Below are 16,959 nucleotides of genomic sequence, written 5' to 3' on the forward strand. Positions count from 1 at the left end.
GTTGGACATCGAGCACCACAGTGTATTTCATCTTCGGGTTTATCCTTTTTATGATCTTTGAAAAGTTGTCAAACCGGATCGTCAAGCATCGAGCGTAAAGCTGTGGATGCAAAAAATGTCCAAATTAAAGCGCGCTAAAGGGGAGAGTGTGGGGGGCGGGTGGACAAGGTCTAAAGGGGAAAGCAGCGGGTCTGGAGAGATAAAGGCGAGAGTGAGGAGGGAGGAAGGGCGGGGTCTGGAGGACTAAAGGGGCAGGCGAGGGAGGGAGGAGGGGCGGGGTGTGGAGGACCAAAGGGGAGAGTGTGGAGGTGGTGTCTGGAAGACTAAAGGGGACAGTGAGGCGGGAGGAGGGGCGGGGTCTGGAGGACTAAAAGGGATAGTGAAGGGGGAGGAGGGGTGAGGTCTGGAGGTTTGAGGAACAGTGTGATTGGTCTAACAAATATCAACATATCACGCTCCACCCCTGCAGTCAAGGTAATTACAAACACATAAAAACATGAGGGCAGTCCTGTGTGATGTTCCATAGTACTACGTGACATCATTGTATACTTTTGAACAGAAATCTGCAAATGTACACTAGGTTTGCGCTAGGTCTGGTCGATTTTGCCTAGAAATAAAATTGTGACTTTGTTTCTCAAAAAATTGATTTTCAGTTAGATTTCCCGCCTCACCACTAAACATGTAAAAATGTAAAATGCATTTTGAGAAAACAAATTGAAGTTACAGTGCCCCATAAAAATCTATGGATGTTGATTGAATTAAATAATAAAACATCTATAGGGGCAGATTGGATTATGTTCTGTTTCACCTTGTGATGTTATGAAGCTGTTGTTTTCAGCTACCACTTATCTTCAGTTCAGTAGAAAGGTTCAGTTCCAGATCAGAAATCATCCAAATGATTATAGTGAAGGTCTATGGAGTTTAAAAACACAGTGGAGCACTTCCTGTGTTTCCTTTTTAAGAGAACTCAGCCTAAATATGCAGGGTTTGTGTGTGAAATGTGTGTGAATGAAACAAAATACAACTCCAGGCAAAATCGTGTCTTCTTTCAGGTGAATATTTGTTAGGTGCTTCAGGCATGTGTTTTCTGTCAACAAGTACAAACTGGACACCACAATCAGGCTATAGGCCTAACACACACATAATTATCAGATGAAAACTCTTATGAAGAACTGGTTTAGGTTGATCGGGCAGGCTTCTTGAAAAGGAGATATAATTATCCATTTTATGACGTAAAAAGTGATGGCTTATTATTTTGATTATAGTTTCAGCTTTAATAATTCCATGAATTGTTGTATGACATTAGGGTGTGGTGTAGAGTGCACTAACTGACTAAATCTTTGCTGGTATTAGGAGGCTGTCACACCCGCATTAGTTCCTCTTCAAGTGGACTTGACACCAGTGAAAGCACCAGTTTCATTTGGTGCAGACTAACAAACGACCCTCTGGAGGTGATCTCGGTACAGTTCCAAGTGAACTCCAGTGCAAATCTCTTGTGATGTGAAAACAAACCAGTTTCAATCTGGCCCAACACAGACTTTTTGATCTAAACAAGTTTCCACAGCGCACTGAGCATGAACAAAATAAACTTTAGAATGTCCATCAAAACAGGAGGATTAGAGCTCTTGCAGTTGTCGTCACACTGTCCCAGCATGCACCTCCAAACCTCTGAGTGACAGAAGAGAACTCCCATAAAAACTAAAAACGAAAAATATATAAATACATATATACAGTTTTTGAATCATTATGAGACTATAGTTTTGTTGATTAACTTTAAATAGTGTCTTAATGTGGATTGTAGAAAATAAAATCACAAACCAAAGTTGAATCAACGATTTTTGTGATTTTCGTCGATCCCATTTAAATGAGTGATTTAGCTTCTATGTAGCTACAACATCTGCACATTAGTCAGGGCACACTGTATTTTCACTATTCTGTCAGTTTCACCTCATGTAAACTGTCAGCATCAGTAAATGTTTTATGTACAAGGGTTTATAATAAAGATATTTTACCACAAACATCTCCAAGGACATTTTCTGATGATATAAGAAGGTGTCCAGATATTGCAGAATTAAGGCAAAATCTACACGATCTATTGTCTTTGAAATCACAGCCATGCCAGGTAAGGGTCACTCATGTTTAATATGATTTGTTTTAAGATACGTGGGTGCAGAAGCTCTACAGACCGTGACAAGATGTACGGAAAGGAAGAAATGAATGATCGCTGTTATTTCACATAATTAGACAAAAACATATCACAGTTTCTGGGACAGTGGAGTGGAGTTGGGACTAATCAGTGACATAGTCTTGTAAAATCAATAGCTGTGGTTAATTCTTACAACATTTACACGTGTTTATTCTGGTGTATAATGATGTAGTGTCCTGTCCAGTCTTGTGTTACCATAATTCAGTGGTAATAAACCTGTCATGACGCTGTGGTTAGTGGTAAACTTTAGTCCTAAATCAAACCAGTGTCCCAGACTGGCAGGAGTGATAGCACTGGTGCTGTTTTGGCTCGTGGGATTTCGCGGCACCAGATCTTTTCACATTCTTAGAAAGCACCTGATTCTAGAATGCAATACCGTCACACCACCACAAGGCGGCCAGAGCCAGTTTTTTAAAAACAATTTTTTATAACTCTATTTTTATTGGTTTTAAGTAACATTTCAAAACATACAAAAACAATATGAAATCAAAAACAATGTAACAACAGTCTGGAGTTACAGGTTCTTATTTAAACATGCATTTGGTATTGACATTTTTATGTACTATGTTGTTTTACTGGTGTCATTTATGAATAGTGTTGGGGAGTAACAGATTACATGTACTGGAGTTATGTAATCAGAGTACAAATTATGAGTAACTGTATTCAGTTACAGTTACAGTTTCTATGAGTGGTAATTGGATTACAGTTACTTTGTTGAAATAAATGGATTACACTATGGTATTTTCCTGTTTTCACATTTTGGGCTATTCCCTTTCTTTTTTTTTCTTTTTTTTTTTTTTTTCGGTAACTCCACTCATTGCCGGACACTAAACCAGGACTAAACCAGGTCTAAACCAGGACTAAAACCAGGACTAAACCAGGACTAAACCAGGACTAAACCAGGCCCATGATGTCATCTGAACAGCAGTGGATGAAGTACTCAGTGTTGATACTTAAGTAAAAGTATAGATACAGGGGTGAAAAGTTACTCAAGTAAAACTAAAAGTATCACGTGAAAACATCTAAATAAGTAGGAGTATTTAAGCACCTGTAAGTAAAAATGAACTTAAAGAGTGAAAAGTATTTTGCAGAGATTTTTTTTTACAATTAAAGGATGAAAATGAAGTGATTCTGAAAACAATTTTAGCTGATTTTAAGTGATCCCATTGATTCCTTTGTTCAAAGTTGGGACAGAAAAAAAGTCTCCGCCATTTCAAAGTACTTTTACTTTTTGGGCCAGATCTAAAATGTAGTGGAGTAGAAAGTACAGATACATGTAGTGAAGTAAAAGTAAAAAGTATCCACTGTAAAACTTACTTAAAGGTGCATTGCGCAACTTTTCTGATGGATGGTCCGTCATCTGATTGTCTCTATGGAAAAGTTATTGCTTTGTCTAGAATGTTCCATGGTAGAGCTTAACCCTATCTTTCTCAAGGGAGACAACTACAGCTACATTACATGCCAGATCTGTGGAGAGGCGACGCTATTCACAGAGAGAATGATTGTATTTTTGAGCAACAGAAACATCAGTCATGCATAAACGCTAAATAAACGTGTTTAAGTCAAGTTTGCACCTTTAAAGTAAAGTACAGATACTTCAAATGTGTACTTAACTATTGTACTTTTACTTTTATGCTTCGTTACTGCATCTAGAATTGTATTTTTGAGCAACTGAAACATCCATAATAAATAATGTGTATATAGACATGTTTAATGTCAACTTTCCACCAGAAAAAGTTCCACAATGCACCTTTACGTAAAGTACAGATACCTAAAATGTGTACTTAACTGTAGTACTTTTACTTTTATGCTTCGTTACTGCTTATATGATTGAATTTTTGAGCAACAGAAACACCAGTAATACATAAATGCTAAATAGACGTGTTTAATGTCAACTTTCCACCAAAAAAGTTCCACAATGCACCTTTAAGTACCTCAAATGTGTACTTAACTGTTGTACTTTTACTTTTATGCTTCGTTACTGCATGTATGATTGTATTTTTGAGTATTTGAAGCATCTGTAGTAAATAAATGCTATATAGATGTTTAATGTCAACTTTCCACCAAAAAAAAGTTACGCAATGGACCTTTGCATAAAGTACAGATACCTAAAATGTGTACTTAACTATTGTACTTTTACTTTTATGCTTCGTTACTGCATGTATGATTGTATTTTTGAGTAATTGAAACATTCGTAATAAATAAATGCAAGATAGACGTATTTAATGTCAACTTTCCACCAAAAAAGATCCACAATGCACCTTTAAGTACCTGAAATGTGCACTTAACTTTGTACTTTTACTTTTATACTTCGTTACTGCATTTAAAACATAGTAATAACCTACATCATCTTCGCGTAACACAGTGTAGTAACTTTTTATCACCAGCGTCTGGCAGCATTACGCACCGTGTGTCTGCGCTCTGTCGGAAATCCACAAGAAGAGAAAGAAGCGCAACACCCCAACAACAGCGCATTGTAGTTAGCGTCAGCGCCGCAGTCTCGTCTGGCTCCGTGCGCCACAGACATCGGTCCGTTTGCTGCAGAGAGCGGCCGGAGGGACGTCGCGCACATGGCGGGATCCCGGACAGGTACGCGGGTCGCTCGGTTGTTGACGCAAAAAACGCAGCGCCGGCGTCGTGGTAGCATGTAGCCAGGCGGTACCGTTAGCATTCTGGGATGTTCGTGCAGAAATGGGTCGCTGTGCCGTTTCTCCTCCGCGTCTTCTTACCGCTTTTACGCACAGTGTTTATCCAAAGTCCGAGACGCGTCTTGGGTCAGCGGAAGAGTGAGCGACAGAGCTGTCCACAGACATGAAGGCCTGTGCTTCACTACTCTCTGATCTGTGTTCTAATGTTGTTTTCTCATCATAAACACACCTGGAGTTGTGTTTTGTTTCATTCACACATTTAACACACAAAATCTGCATATTTAGTCTGAGTTCTGAGTTCTTAAACTGGAAACACTCTGTTCCAACTTGTGATGTCATGTGTAAGGTGAGCAGACGTCCCTATTTACTCAGAACAGTCCCAGTTTTGAACTCTGTGTCCCCTGTCCCAGCAGATTTATTCAAAACCCACTAATTTGTCACAGTTTTATACAAGAAATTTGATCTACACCAGGTCTAAACCAGGACTAAAACAGGATTATTAAAATTTTTGACCAATCTGACTTGAGCATTATTGAACATTAATGAGGATATTTTATTGTTGTCATTGAAGCAGCAATAAAAGGATCCACAAGTCGCCTATTTGGACATTAAATGTAGCCCATTTCTTTTTCTTTTCAACATTCAATTAAACCAGCAATACTGGAACAAAATAGTCAATAAAATAATTACTAAAAGATTAGAAATTATACAAAACATGTCTGCGTTTTTGTAGTGTGTAGAGCGTTACACACATTTCAGTGTCAGAACTGTATATTGCAGACCTTCATGCAGATCGTGACAAGGCAACCCCCAAAAAAAAATCTCTTGGTCACGACCCAGTCTTTGGGAAACAATGTTCTAATGTGTCTTAAAGCTGACAAGAATTCATTTTGTGTAATGGAGCTCAACAGTGACCACCCACCCCCAGGCTCCAAAACTAAATTTCATTTTTGTCATAGACTTTTGAAAAAAATAATATTTAAATATTATTTAAAATCTATTTCTAAAACTTTATCAACTGAAAAATTATTAAAACATCTAGCAGCTTGAATGGAAACAAAATATGAAATCAAATTAATAAAAGAGAATGAGGCCAAAATTGGTAAATTAATTGTGAAATTTATATATTTGGAATTATTTTTAAATCTCGTCTTGTCTTGTCTCGTTCTCGTGGACCCAATCTCAGGTCTCGTCTTGTCCTGTGGAAATTGTGTCTCATCCCCAAGAAACAGGCTAGGTAAAAGCTGGAACACAAATCACCCCTTTACTCCCTCATTGTGTCCCGCAGGTGTCCAGATGCCCTCCCTGAAGCCCGGTCCTGTACCGAAGCAGGAAATCCCAGAAACTCCCCAGATTAAAGAGGAGCCGGAAGAACAGAGCGTCAAATCTGAGCCAGAAGAAGAGAGCATAAAACAGGAAGAAGAAGAAGAAGAAGAAGAAGAGGAAGAGGAGGAAAGAGTCAAAGAGGAAGCAGAGGAAGTGTGAGTGTCTGTGTCTGATTTCAGGTCTCCTCACACTGCGCTGATTACAGGAGACACGTTCTGATGATTCTCTCATTTTGACCTCATGTGGTGTCATAATACCTGTTGTAAATATAAATTACAGCTTTACACTAATCAAGAAGCAATTTGTGAAGAAAAGCTGAAAAACATGTTGAAAATTACAGGAAGTTCTATTATGGACAGTTTCAAATTGAGGACATCACACTTTTGAAGATGGTGTGTGCTGCTGTTACAAAAAAGGAAAACTGTTTTCAATCGTCTGATGCTCCTTTGACCCAGAAGTGAACTCACACTTAACCACCCTGTAGCAAAAAACAAAAGCAGATGTAGACAAAATGTTCCTAGGCTTTATTTATATGTCTAAGTTAAGTGTTCTCCCCGTGCCGATGGTAAAGTTTCAAGACACTAGACCTTTTTACCCAGCATGCCATGTTCTTCGCAACGTGACGTAAACTTAATTTAGTGAAAAGGGAAACCAACTTCAAAACTATTGGCTCCAACAGTCCAGACTCTTGTGTGTCGGTGTGTCAGCAGATACACCATACGCCTTTGAAACGATCACTGGGGCTTCAGCTTGTGCACAGTGTTTACTTCTGTTTTTACATATATTGAAATGAGATTCATATTTTTGGATGGGATTTTCCTGTGGCTGTCACATTGTAATTTGAATTTGATCTTTTCAGGTGTGTCCCTGAGTCCAGTGCTGTTTGTGTGAAGACAGAAGAGTCCTCACCGCTTCAACAAAGAGAGGACACACAGGGAGAGGACATGAGCTCAGAGACACATGTCCACTCAGAGACTGAGGAAGACACTGAACACTCCTCTGACAATGATGAAGACTGGAGAGCTCCATTCAGCTATTCAGATGATGAAGACCACGGCGGCAACCGAGTCCAGATCAGAGCCAGAAGCGTCACTGCACAAAACTCAGGTCTATCCCCCAAATACAAGTGTGCACCAGAGACCAGAGCCACTGTGGACAATGGAACAGCTGAAGGAGCTGAGAGCAGGAAACACCAGTGCTCTTTTTGTCAAAAGAGATTTACCAGAAACAAGAATTTACAAAATCACATTAGAGTTCACACAGGAGAGAAACCTTTCAGCTGTTCAATCTGTAATAAAACCTTTACGGTGGAGGGTAGTCTCTCGGTGCACGTGAGGACACACACACGAGACAAACCATTCAGCTGTTCAAACTGTCACAAAACATTTGCCCGAAGTTTTTATCTGGAACTCCACATGAGAACACACAGAGCTGAAAAACGCTTCAGCTGTTCTACCTGTAAGAAAGAGTTTACCCATCCCTTTAGCCTCAAAAACCACGAGAGAACACACACAGGAGAGAAACCTTACAGCTGTTCAGTCTGTAAGAAAACCTTCACCCAAAAGAGTAATCTCGCAGTACATCAGAGAACACACACAAGCGAGAAACCTTACAGCTGTTCTGTCTGTAACACACACTTTACCTCAAGCTCCTACCTGAAAATCCACATGAGAAATCACACAGGAGAGAAGTACAGCTGTTCTGTTTGCAGCACCCAGTTTAATTCGATATCTTCTCTGAACAGACACACGAGGAGTCACTCAGGGGAGAAACCTTACGGCTGTTCTGTCTGTAACGCTCGCTTTACCCAGAGCTCGAACCTGAACAGACACATGAGAAATCACACAGGAGAGAAACCTTACAGCTGTGCAGTTTGTAACACACAGTTCACCCAGCGCTCTCACTTGAACAGACATTTGAGAAACCACATAGGAGAGACGTAGGCCGGACAGATCCAGACAGAAGGTTTTCAGCTGTGTTCATGTGATGTTACGTTGTTGTTTTCAATGGAGATGGAATTCTGTCATAGAACAAAATGGTAAAGATTAAAACTCCATGGACCTGCCTTGTGTTTAATATCTCTGTAATTACTCAGATTTTCCACTTGGAACCAAACCAGTAAAACCCAAAATCTTCTCTGTCTGCACAAATGACCGAGGTAGTAGAAAATCAGATACTAGTGATACTAAAATGTGTATTGATTCTAGATACTCATTTTTCGCAGGTATTGAGTCCTATTGACAGGACAAAAATGAAGCTTTCCTGAATGGCTTTAGAATGATCTTGAGCTGTATCAGAACAAGTATAAGAGCATATAGACTAGGCCACATGGGAATAGAAAAAGTACTAAAATTTAATGTTGTCTAAAAGTGTAATTATCCTTGTGGTATCAGAATCAGCATTTAGTATGAAGTCTTTCTTTGCAGTGAAATCAAGTTTGAAATGTTAGTACTGGGACAACACTAGTTCACAGCTCTCTGCAAATACTCTATATATCATATAGAAAAACAGAGCGTAGTATTCACTAAAGAACCTTCCTGGAGACGATGGAGAAGTCAAACAAAAGGCATAACATCACAAGGGTCTGGAATCCCTGCAGTTTAAGTCAGATAGCAAATTTTTTTGACCTGGTTTATGGTTCATAACTCTTGAAACAAAAACGTACTGAAGGTGTTGAAGCCCTGGTAGCTGTCCTCCAAGACAGAGGATCATTTTAGAAATGGCAAAAGTTCTCTAAAAGTGCTTCACATCAGAAGTAGTCACAAGGTAGATCTTCAGATTATTCTGGGAATCTGTACTTTCCAAATGAATTGCCAAAGGTGCACTAGCAATTTTGGAAATGCTTTGGGCTTGGAGCTCAGTTTTTAACTAGGATTTTAACCAACCATGAAGTGCAGCATGTGCAGTTTAAAGGACCCTTTGCTACAGAGATTTTACGTCAAATATGACAGAGAACATTCCAGAAGAAACACCTGGAGGGAATGTTCCATCTCATCACCAGTGTGTCTTAAAGGAGGATTTCCTGTTGTGTTCACCTGGGACACTTTTGTCCAGAGGGCTGTTAGTCTCCTCAGACTGCTCTTCCACAGGATGTGCTGACCCTACCTGACCAGTCCTCCTGTTAAACTGCACTGAGATACAAAGGTGACAGAGAAGTGCAGTGTAACTGTTGCAGTTAAACCTAGATTTCTATTTTATCTTTTTAATTATCATTAAAAGAGCATTTCAAAATCACCCTCTGAAAATCAGGCACTACATTCTCACTGAATGTTTTTAAGATGGACTTGAAAGCAGCTAGGGATCAAAATAAGGAGTAAATTTCCTGGCTGGTTACAGAGACAAACTGTATTAAAAACAAATATGGGACATTTCCATGTGAGATCACGTACAGATGAAAAACATTTGGTCATGGCCCCTGTGTGTCTTTGAGCTCAACAGAGAGAGAGCTGGAGGTCTGATGATGGACGACTGCAACCACATCACTGTTTGTATTTGTTTAACAGTAACAGAGAATCAAATGTTTTTATTTTCTTTTAGGACTAATACATACACTTTTCATGTTAATGGATAAAAACCTCTAATCCTCCAGTATAGACAAATTCACAAAACATTCATTTCACAGAAAAAGGAGTTCTCCCCTTTACTCCCCCATTGTCTCCTGCAGGTGTCCTGAAGCCTTCTCCAAGTCCTGGTCCTGGTCTGAACCAGGAAGTCCCAGAGACTCCACAGATTAAAGAGGAACCGGAGGAAGAGGGCGTCACACAGGACGAAGAGCAGCTGCAAGTGTGAGGCTCCAACACTTTAACACATCTAACTACAAATGTTGGTGTGATCACAATTACACTAGTAGAACTTATCTTTGTGTGTGTGTATTTGATTTCTTTTCAGGTGTGTCCCTGAGTCCAGTGCTGTGTGTGTGAAGACTGAAGAATCCTCACTGCGTCAACAAAGGGAGGACACACAGGGAAAAGACATGAGCTCAGAGACACATGTCCACTCAGAGACTGAGGGAGACACTGAACACTCCTCTGACAATGATGGAGACAGGACAGCGCCATTCAGCTGTTCATCTGCACAGATGGAGACAGAGACTGATGGAGTTCACCACAACAGAGTCCAGATCAGAACCACTGCACAAAACTCAGGTCAATCCCCCAAATCCAAGCGTGCTCCAGAGACCAGAACCTCTGTGGACAATGGAACAGCTGAAGGAGCTGAGGGGAAGAAGCACCAGTGCTCTTTTTGTCAAAAGAGATTTGGGTCTAAATATGATTTACAAAGACATGTTAGAGTTCACACTGGAGAGAAACCATTCAGCTGCCCGTTCTGTGAGAAAACCTTTACTCAAAACAGTAATCTTGCAATCCACATGAGAGCACACACAGGAGAGAAACCTTACAGCTGTTCAATCTGTAAGAAAGACTTTACAAATCCCTCCAGCCTCAAATATCATAAGGGAACACATACAGGTGATAAACCATTCAGCTGTTCTATTTGTCAAAAAGATTTTACAAATTCCTCCAGCCTCAAATGTCACATAAGAACACACACAGGAGAGAAACCATTCAGCTGTTCAATCTGTAAGAAAGACTTCAAAAATTCTTCCAGCCTCATATATCATAAAGGAACACATACTGGAGAGAAACCTTTCAGCTGTTCTATCTGTGAGAAAACATTTACCCAGAAGAGTCATCTCACGGTACACATGAGAACGCACACAGGTCACAAACCATTCGCCTGTTCAGTCTGTGAGAAAACCTTCACTGTGAAGGGTTACCTTGAAGAACACATGAGAACACACACAGGTGAACGACTGTACAGCTGTTCAATCTGTAACAAAGACTTTTCTCATTCCTCTGGCCTCAAGTATCACATGAGAACGCACACAGGCGAGAAACCTTACAGCTGTTCGATCTGTGAGAAAACATTTATTCAAAAGAGTAATCTTGTCAAACATGTGAGGACACACACGGGTGACAAACCCTGCACCTGTTCCATCTGTAAGAAAGACTTTGCTCATTCCTCTAGCCTCAAATGTCACATGAGAACACACACAGGAGACAAACCTTACAGCTGTTCCATCTGTAAAAAAGATTTCACTCATTCCTCTGGCCTCAAATATCATCAGAGAAGACACATAGGAGAAAAACCTTACAGCTGTTCAGTCTGTGACACACAGTTTACCTCGAGCTCGTATCTGAATATTCATATGAGAAGTCATACCGGAGAGAAACCTTACAGCTGTTCAGTCTGTAATACACGCTTTACACAGCGCTCCAATCTCAACAGACACATGAGAAATCACACAGGAGAGACATAGTTTCCCAGTCGCCAGGATCCTCGGCTTCTGAACCTTCGGACAGATCCACATCATCAGAGCTCCAAGTGGTGTTCCAGTTTCCTCCCAGCCTCACGTCCTCCTCGCTCGACTCCTCTGTTTGGCTCTTTTACTAAGGATGCACGGGTGGACCCTTGGCCATATCGGAGCACTTGAAATTGCCCACAATGCACTGCAGCTTCTTTTTTAGAAACTTTATTTAAGCAGTAAAATGCATTTTAATGAAATCAAACTCATTACATACAAAAAAGAAGTAAATATGTTGCTATTTTAGCCACTTTGCTACAGATCATACTATTATCAGATCAAATCAAATCAGGACAAATGCAGCAGAATCTCTTAAAGAAAGGGATCGGGAATACATTTAGCCTATCACCTGAAAATGTGTCAGCCTGTGCATTTATTTCTGTAGATTAATGATCAGCCTAAACAACTCAGTAACAGATGATTCATTCAGCCTTTGTTATTCACATGTTTTACTGCATGTGACACACAAAAGCACCTCTGAACACTTGACATTTGTAGAAGCATTCATGTTTATCATCAAAACTCTGTGTTTTATTGTGTTTGATTTGTTCACGTGACATGGCGCAGTCGCTCCCTCTGAGCCTGTTCCAGTGCAGGACACTCGGCTCTGCTTCAGAGGAGCCGACTGGAGGAGAGCTCCAGACTGGTCTTTGGAGGAAGGATCCTGGGAATTGAGAAACACCCACAGACTGTTTCATGTCACGTTACAATGTCAAGAGTCGATTGTGTAAAAGAAGAATAATAACTGATAAACTGATAAAGATAAAAATGCATGGACCTTGTGTGTGGTTAATTACTGTATCATACAGTTGGATCCTTTCTGGCAAAAATAAAAGTTCATCTGAAATTATGACATCATCAAAATGACAGTTTTTTGGCAGATTTCAGATTTGACTTTCAGGTTGGAGATTATGACATCATGCTGGGGAATGCCACAAACATGATATGTCAACATGATTTGTACAAAACTTTGGGATCAAAATGTAAATGTGACAAGATACAAAAAATTATATTATAGATATGAAGCCTTCTTCACGGTTGCCAACAGGAGCGTGAGGACTCCTAAAACAATGACGACAACAACATACTTAAACTGACTGTGCTGAAATTTGAATCACATAAACTCTGACTGCCACTCATTACATTCATATGTCAAACACAATGATCTATGCCAGAGCGCCCCCTGGAGGACTGCATGAAGTTTACAATGGCTAGAAAAAAATTACTTTGACATTAAGTAGTGAAAATTATAATAATAGATAATTCTCTTATGTGCCAAAGATCAGAAAAGTCAATGGGACCCATGCTCAGTTTTGCACAGTTTTGGTTCCAAGACTGATTCGAATCACACAATAAGGAGGGAAAGGTAAGACAGTTGGGCCATGTCTCATTTCTCTTTCCTCGCTTTCTTCTCCTTGATTCCTCCTCTCGATCCTCCATTTTCAACTGTCAATCATGGGTCATATTAAGCGTCGTCCTAAAGAAAACCTCGGAAGGAAGGAGTAAACAGGAGGGAGGCTTCAGGAGCAGACGTCAGAGAAAAGAATCAAACTTTATTGGTCTCAGTGTGGAGTTTATGTCCTCTTTCCTCCCTGTGTTTCCTGTGTGGGCGGGACTTCCTCACCCATTTCCTCCAGCATCAAGGAGAGGATTCAAGGAGAAGGAAGCGAGGAAAGTAAATGAGACGCAACCTTTGGCATTGTTTCTTACTTCAGTCACCTGATGATGAGGTTTCACACTGGTGGTATCATCACTGAATAGGCCAAGAGTTGGTCTGATGCGTGTTGAACCTTTATAGAAATGTGTTTTATAACTTTAAAATCAAAAAATAGTATTTGACCCAGTGGTACATAACCCCCTTATTACAACATATATTTGAAGTAAAGTTTTCATTAGATCGGAGTTAATCGAACGTGACATGTTTTCTGTGTGTTTTTTGACCCTAACTGAGCAACTTCCCACTACTAAATCTGCGGGGTTTGTGTGTTAAACATGTGCTTGAAACAAAACACACTTCTTTACAAAATGATAATATTAAAAAATAAATAAATAAAAGAAACAGAAAAGTCAGAACATGGGAGATTCACCTTTCATCCATACACTGGTTATAGACATTGGACTTTGTGTGAGTTTTTGTTTCGTGTGGATAGTGGAAGTAATTACAGAGACATAAACCATAAACCAGGTCAACAAAATGTGACAGTGACACAGAAAAGTCCACGTGAGGATTCGGACCTGTCCACGGCTCACAGAAACACTGCAAACTGATGTGAGTCAGTATTTATTCTGAAACAAAGCAAATCTACTGCAAACAATAAGTAACATAAGGCCTCTACCTCCTCTGTTTGATTCACTTTACGCAGAGCAGATGATCCAAATAAAACAAGGAAAAACTAAGGATGAACTGTGCGTGTGCCATGTGTCCAGAAGAGGGCGACAGAGGCTGACACTGTACTGTCATTATGTGAGGTGTGTCTGTTCTGCAAAATGGACTTTTCAAAGCGTTTCAGTAGGTTATTAAAGTTCCTCTTCTCACTGACCTGCTGAAACTGTATTTGGAGTGATTTGTATTTCAGTGAAATAAAAAAAAAAACACAATGAAAAGTTAAATTTTTGGCTATAAAGTGACATAGTGTGGCTTTAAAATGTCTAAATGAGAACATAAAGAGCCACAGGTGTCAGAGCTTATAACTACATACAGACAAAAGCACAAAGTGTTTTCTTTCATGATTAGAGATGCACCGGTGCAGCTCATGCGGCTCAGGCAGAGTCACACTGAAGCTTTGTGTTTGGCTTCTTGGTTTGTCAAAGACACAAAGAACCTAAACAACAGAGTCAAAACATGCTCAGAGATGACAGGTGCACACCTCAGCTCTTTATGGAGCTGGCAGGTGCACAAGGACCACATGGAGCACAGGGTCCCGTTTTAAAAGAGACATTCAGCCTGATGTCCTGTGGGAGGCGCTCTCCTCACTCCAGCAGCAAAACAAACACGTGATGCTAACTCCTTGAATCACTTTGATCGTTTTATTCATTGAATTATTTCACTTTATTTAGTGATAGTTTGCAGCTGATGTCATGATGTAGACACTGCTCTGTCTGAAGCTCTGTTACTCAAGTTAGACTTGAATCTGTTTTGTTGAACACAATCTGAACACAAAGAGCTGATTTTGTTGAAACTACAACAGGTGATGGTTTGTGCTTTGGCCAACAGTTTCTCTCTCACCTTTTGGTTGAAAATCAAACTCCTCAACAGGACCATGTACAGTCGTGTTGATCACAGACTCCTGACAATGTGCTCTTTAAATCCAATTTATATGTTTGCTAATGTGTGCACTCTGTCACCGTGGTAACAGTGAACACAGTGATGAACATTTCGCCATACAGATACATGTAGTAATCCCCAGTGCGATGTCACTGCAAAGTACAGTGATGGAAATGGATATTTGTGTAAATAAATGTGATTTCTGCCTGAGACCAGAGCATCAGTCACATGTGCAAACGGTCAGCAGACACTTGTCCAGACTTCAGGAAGCTCTCTGTGTTTCTGGTGTAAAAGTTGAGGCACATGTCTGTGAAACTAAAGTCCCTCTGCTTCAGTGTGTTTATCTCTGTCATTCTGGTGCACATGATCAGAGGTCAGAGGCTCTGGAGGAGACTGAGAGGACACTTGGAGACAGGGACACGAGAGGAGACTGGAGGAAAACGCCGAGAGGCTGTGGGTCTGTGGCCAGAGCAGGTCCAGGCCCTGTCCATGTCTTTTGTAACAGAATAAACCTTTCTCTGTACAATAACTCACCGGGCTTTGCAAATGGATTCATTATTTATTCTTCAAGATAATATAAATATATTTCCACAACAGTATCAGTACAGACAAAAGAAAAAAAAGTCACAAGTGTGTCCAGTATTGGGTTGTGTCCTGTTTGGGTTGTTGGTTGGGGGGTTGTGGTTCATTTGTTGACAGTGGTGTAGAGCTGAACAGTCTTCATATGGCAACAGACATGAAAGTTCCACAGCAGACACCACTAAATCAATATTTACACACAGTGGACAACATTTTCATCTAAATTGCTCTTTTATTACTATATAAATTGAAATTAGTGAGAAAAAAAGGGTCAAAATTCAGTTCTGAAGTGACACACATGTTATTACCATGGCAATGGAGGTGAAAGTTACACATTACTTACCTAAATCCTGTGGAGCAGACAGGATGCTTCTCTGTCTGATGTTGATGCTGTGCACAGAGTACAGGGTTATCCAGGATGGACGGGATTGTTTAGGGCTTTCTTCTGAGTCACAGATGGACAGACGTTTATGTTATAGGACTCTGCCTTTCAGAGAAAGTACAGCCTGCCAGTTTCTATGGCAGCAGAACAAACTAAAAAACAATGTCACAAAAGGTTTCGCCGGTGGAGTCTGGCTTCATTGTCTGGCCTTATCGTCTGCCCCTAGTGTCTGGCCCTACAGTATTCTGCTTTTTTTTTTTTTTTAAAGGCCAAAATCTCCCACAATCAAACCACAGACCCTTTGATTACAAGTTGAAAGTTTTGCCACTAAGCTCCAGACTCAGCAGAGCTATATGAATAAAAACCCAGGTGTTTAATATCTATATCTATTTATAATATATGTACAGGGCACACTAGAACTTCATTTAAAAAAAGGGGAAAAAAAGGTAAACCAGGAAGGTACCAATGGAAATAAACTTAAAAGGCTTTTTATTATCTCTCCTCCTGTTTGCAAACACTTGTGTTGGGCCCTAGAGGCTGGGATTGGCTGCAGCCCCAACAGTCTGCCAAAGAATGAGAAGAATAAACTATAGGATCTAATAATACATCACATGCGTCATGACGCACGGATCATTTCAGGTTCAGGTGAATGTTTCTTCACCTATGGCTCAGTTAATGGGCGTAAGTGACTCCGGAGTCTTCAGGGCCACATGGACTTGTGTGTGACTGTTTCCATGTTGCTGAGTGGCACGAGCAGGTTTTCTTAGCGGCAGGTGATCCGGCGTCACTGCGCACATGACCGGCTCGTGAGATGCGCACTCCTCCGTCCTGGAGGCTTCTCTCGCGCCCTCCAAGTGAACGCGCCCCGCTGAATCGGAGCCATAGGAGCCCATCGATTATCTACCGACAATTGAATCCATAGCCGCATGGTGACGTCACGGCGCTGATCGCTGACTGGCTGGGCGGATGCTGTGAGCGCCAGGAGCAGACGTGCATGCGCGTAGTGACAGACAGGGAATAAATCACGAATATTGCACGAGGAGCGCGGAGACGTTTGTTGTGTTTGGCCGCGCGGCGCGTGGACGATGTAGCCGCGGTGAGCTCGTGCACCCAGGGGGGATGAAGGCGTAACCGTGGATCCAGCTGTGGCCTGCTTCTGCAAACATCTGGTGAGTGTTCCGGGGGTCC

The 16,959-nt window shown here is 40.8% G+C and overlaps 1 protein-coding gene across 1 annotated transcript; it reads left to right on the top strand.

The window, feature by feature from the left end:
- Nucleotides 1–4,653: 4,653 nt before the first annotated feature.
- Nucleotides 4,654–12,294, top strand: LOC110153226 (oocyte zinc finger protein XlCOF22-like). The gene is made up of 5 exons (XM_055165083.1): nt 4,654–4,795; nt 6,143–6,335; nt 7,040–7,287; nt 9,845–9,965; nt 10,069–12,294. Exons 1-5 carry the CDS (start codon nt 4,777–4,779, stop codon nt 11,498–11,500), a joined length of 2,013 nt encoding a protein of 670 aa, XP_055021058.1. The 5' UTR covers nt 4,654–4,776; the 3' UTR covers nt 11,501–12,294.
- The last annotated feature ends 4,665 nt before the right edge of the window (nt 12,295–16,959 follow it).

Source organism: Boleophthalmus pectinirostris, unplaced genomic scaffold (assembly GCF_026225935.1).
Source record: "Boleophthalmus pectinirostris isolate CB_2022bp ecotype Guang Dong unplaced genomic scaffold, ASM2622593v1 HiC_scaffold_11, whole genome shotgun sequence".
NCBI classification, from domain to species: domain Eukaryota; kingdom Metazoa; phylum Chordata; class Actinopteri; order Gobiiformes; family Gobiidae; genus Boleophthalmus; species Boleophthalmus pectinirostris.

Bases quoted from the DNA above. Each gene is read 5' to 3' on its own strand.
- LOC110153226 (XM_055165083.1), top strand. The intron at 6,336-7,039 runs GTGAGTGTCTGT...TGATCTTTTCAG, and splicing joins AAAGAGGAAGCAGAGGAAGT to GTGTGTCCCTGAGTCCAGTG. The intron at 7,288-9,844 runs GTCTATCCCCCA...TGTCTCCTGCAG, and splicing joins CGTCACTGCACAAAACTCAG to GTGTCCTGAAGCCTTCTCCA.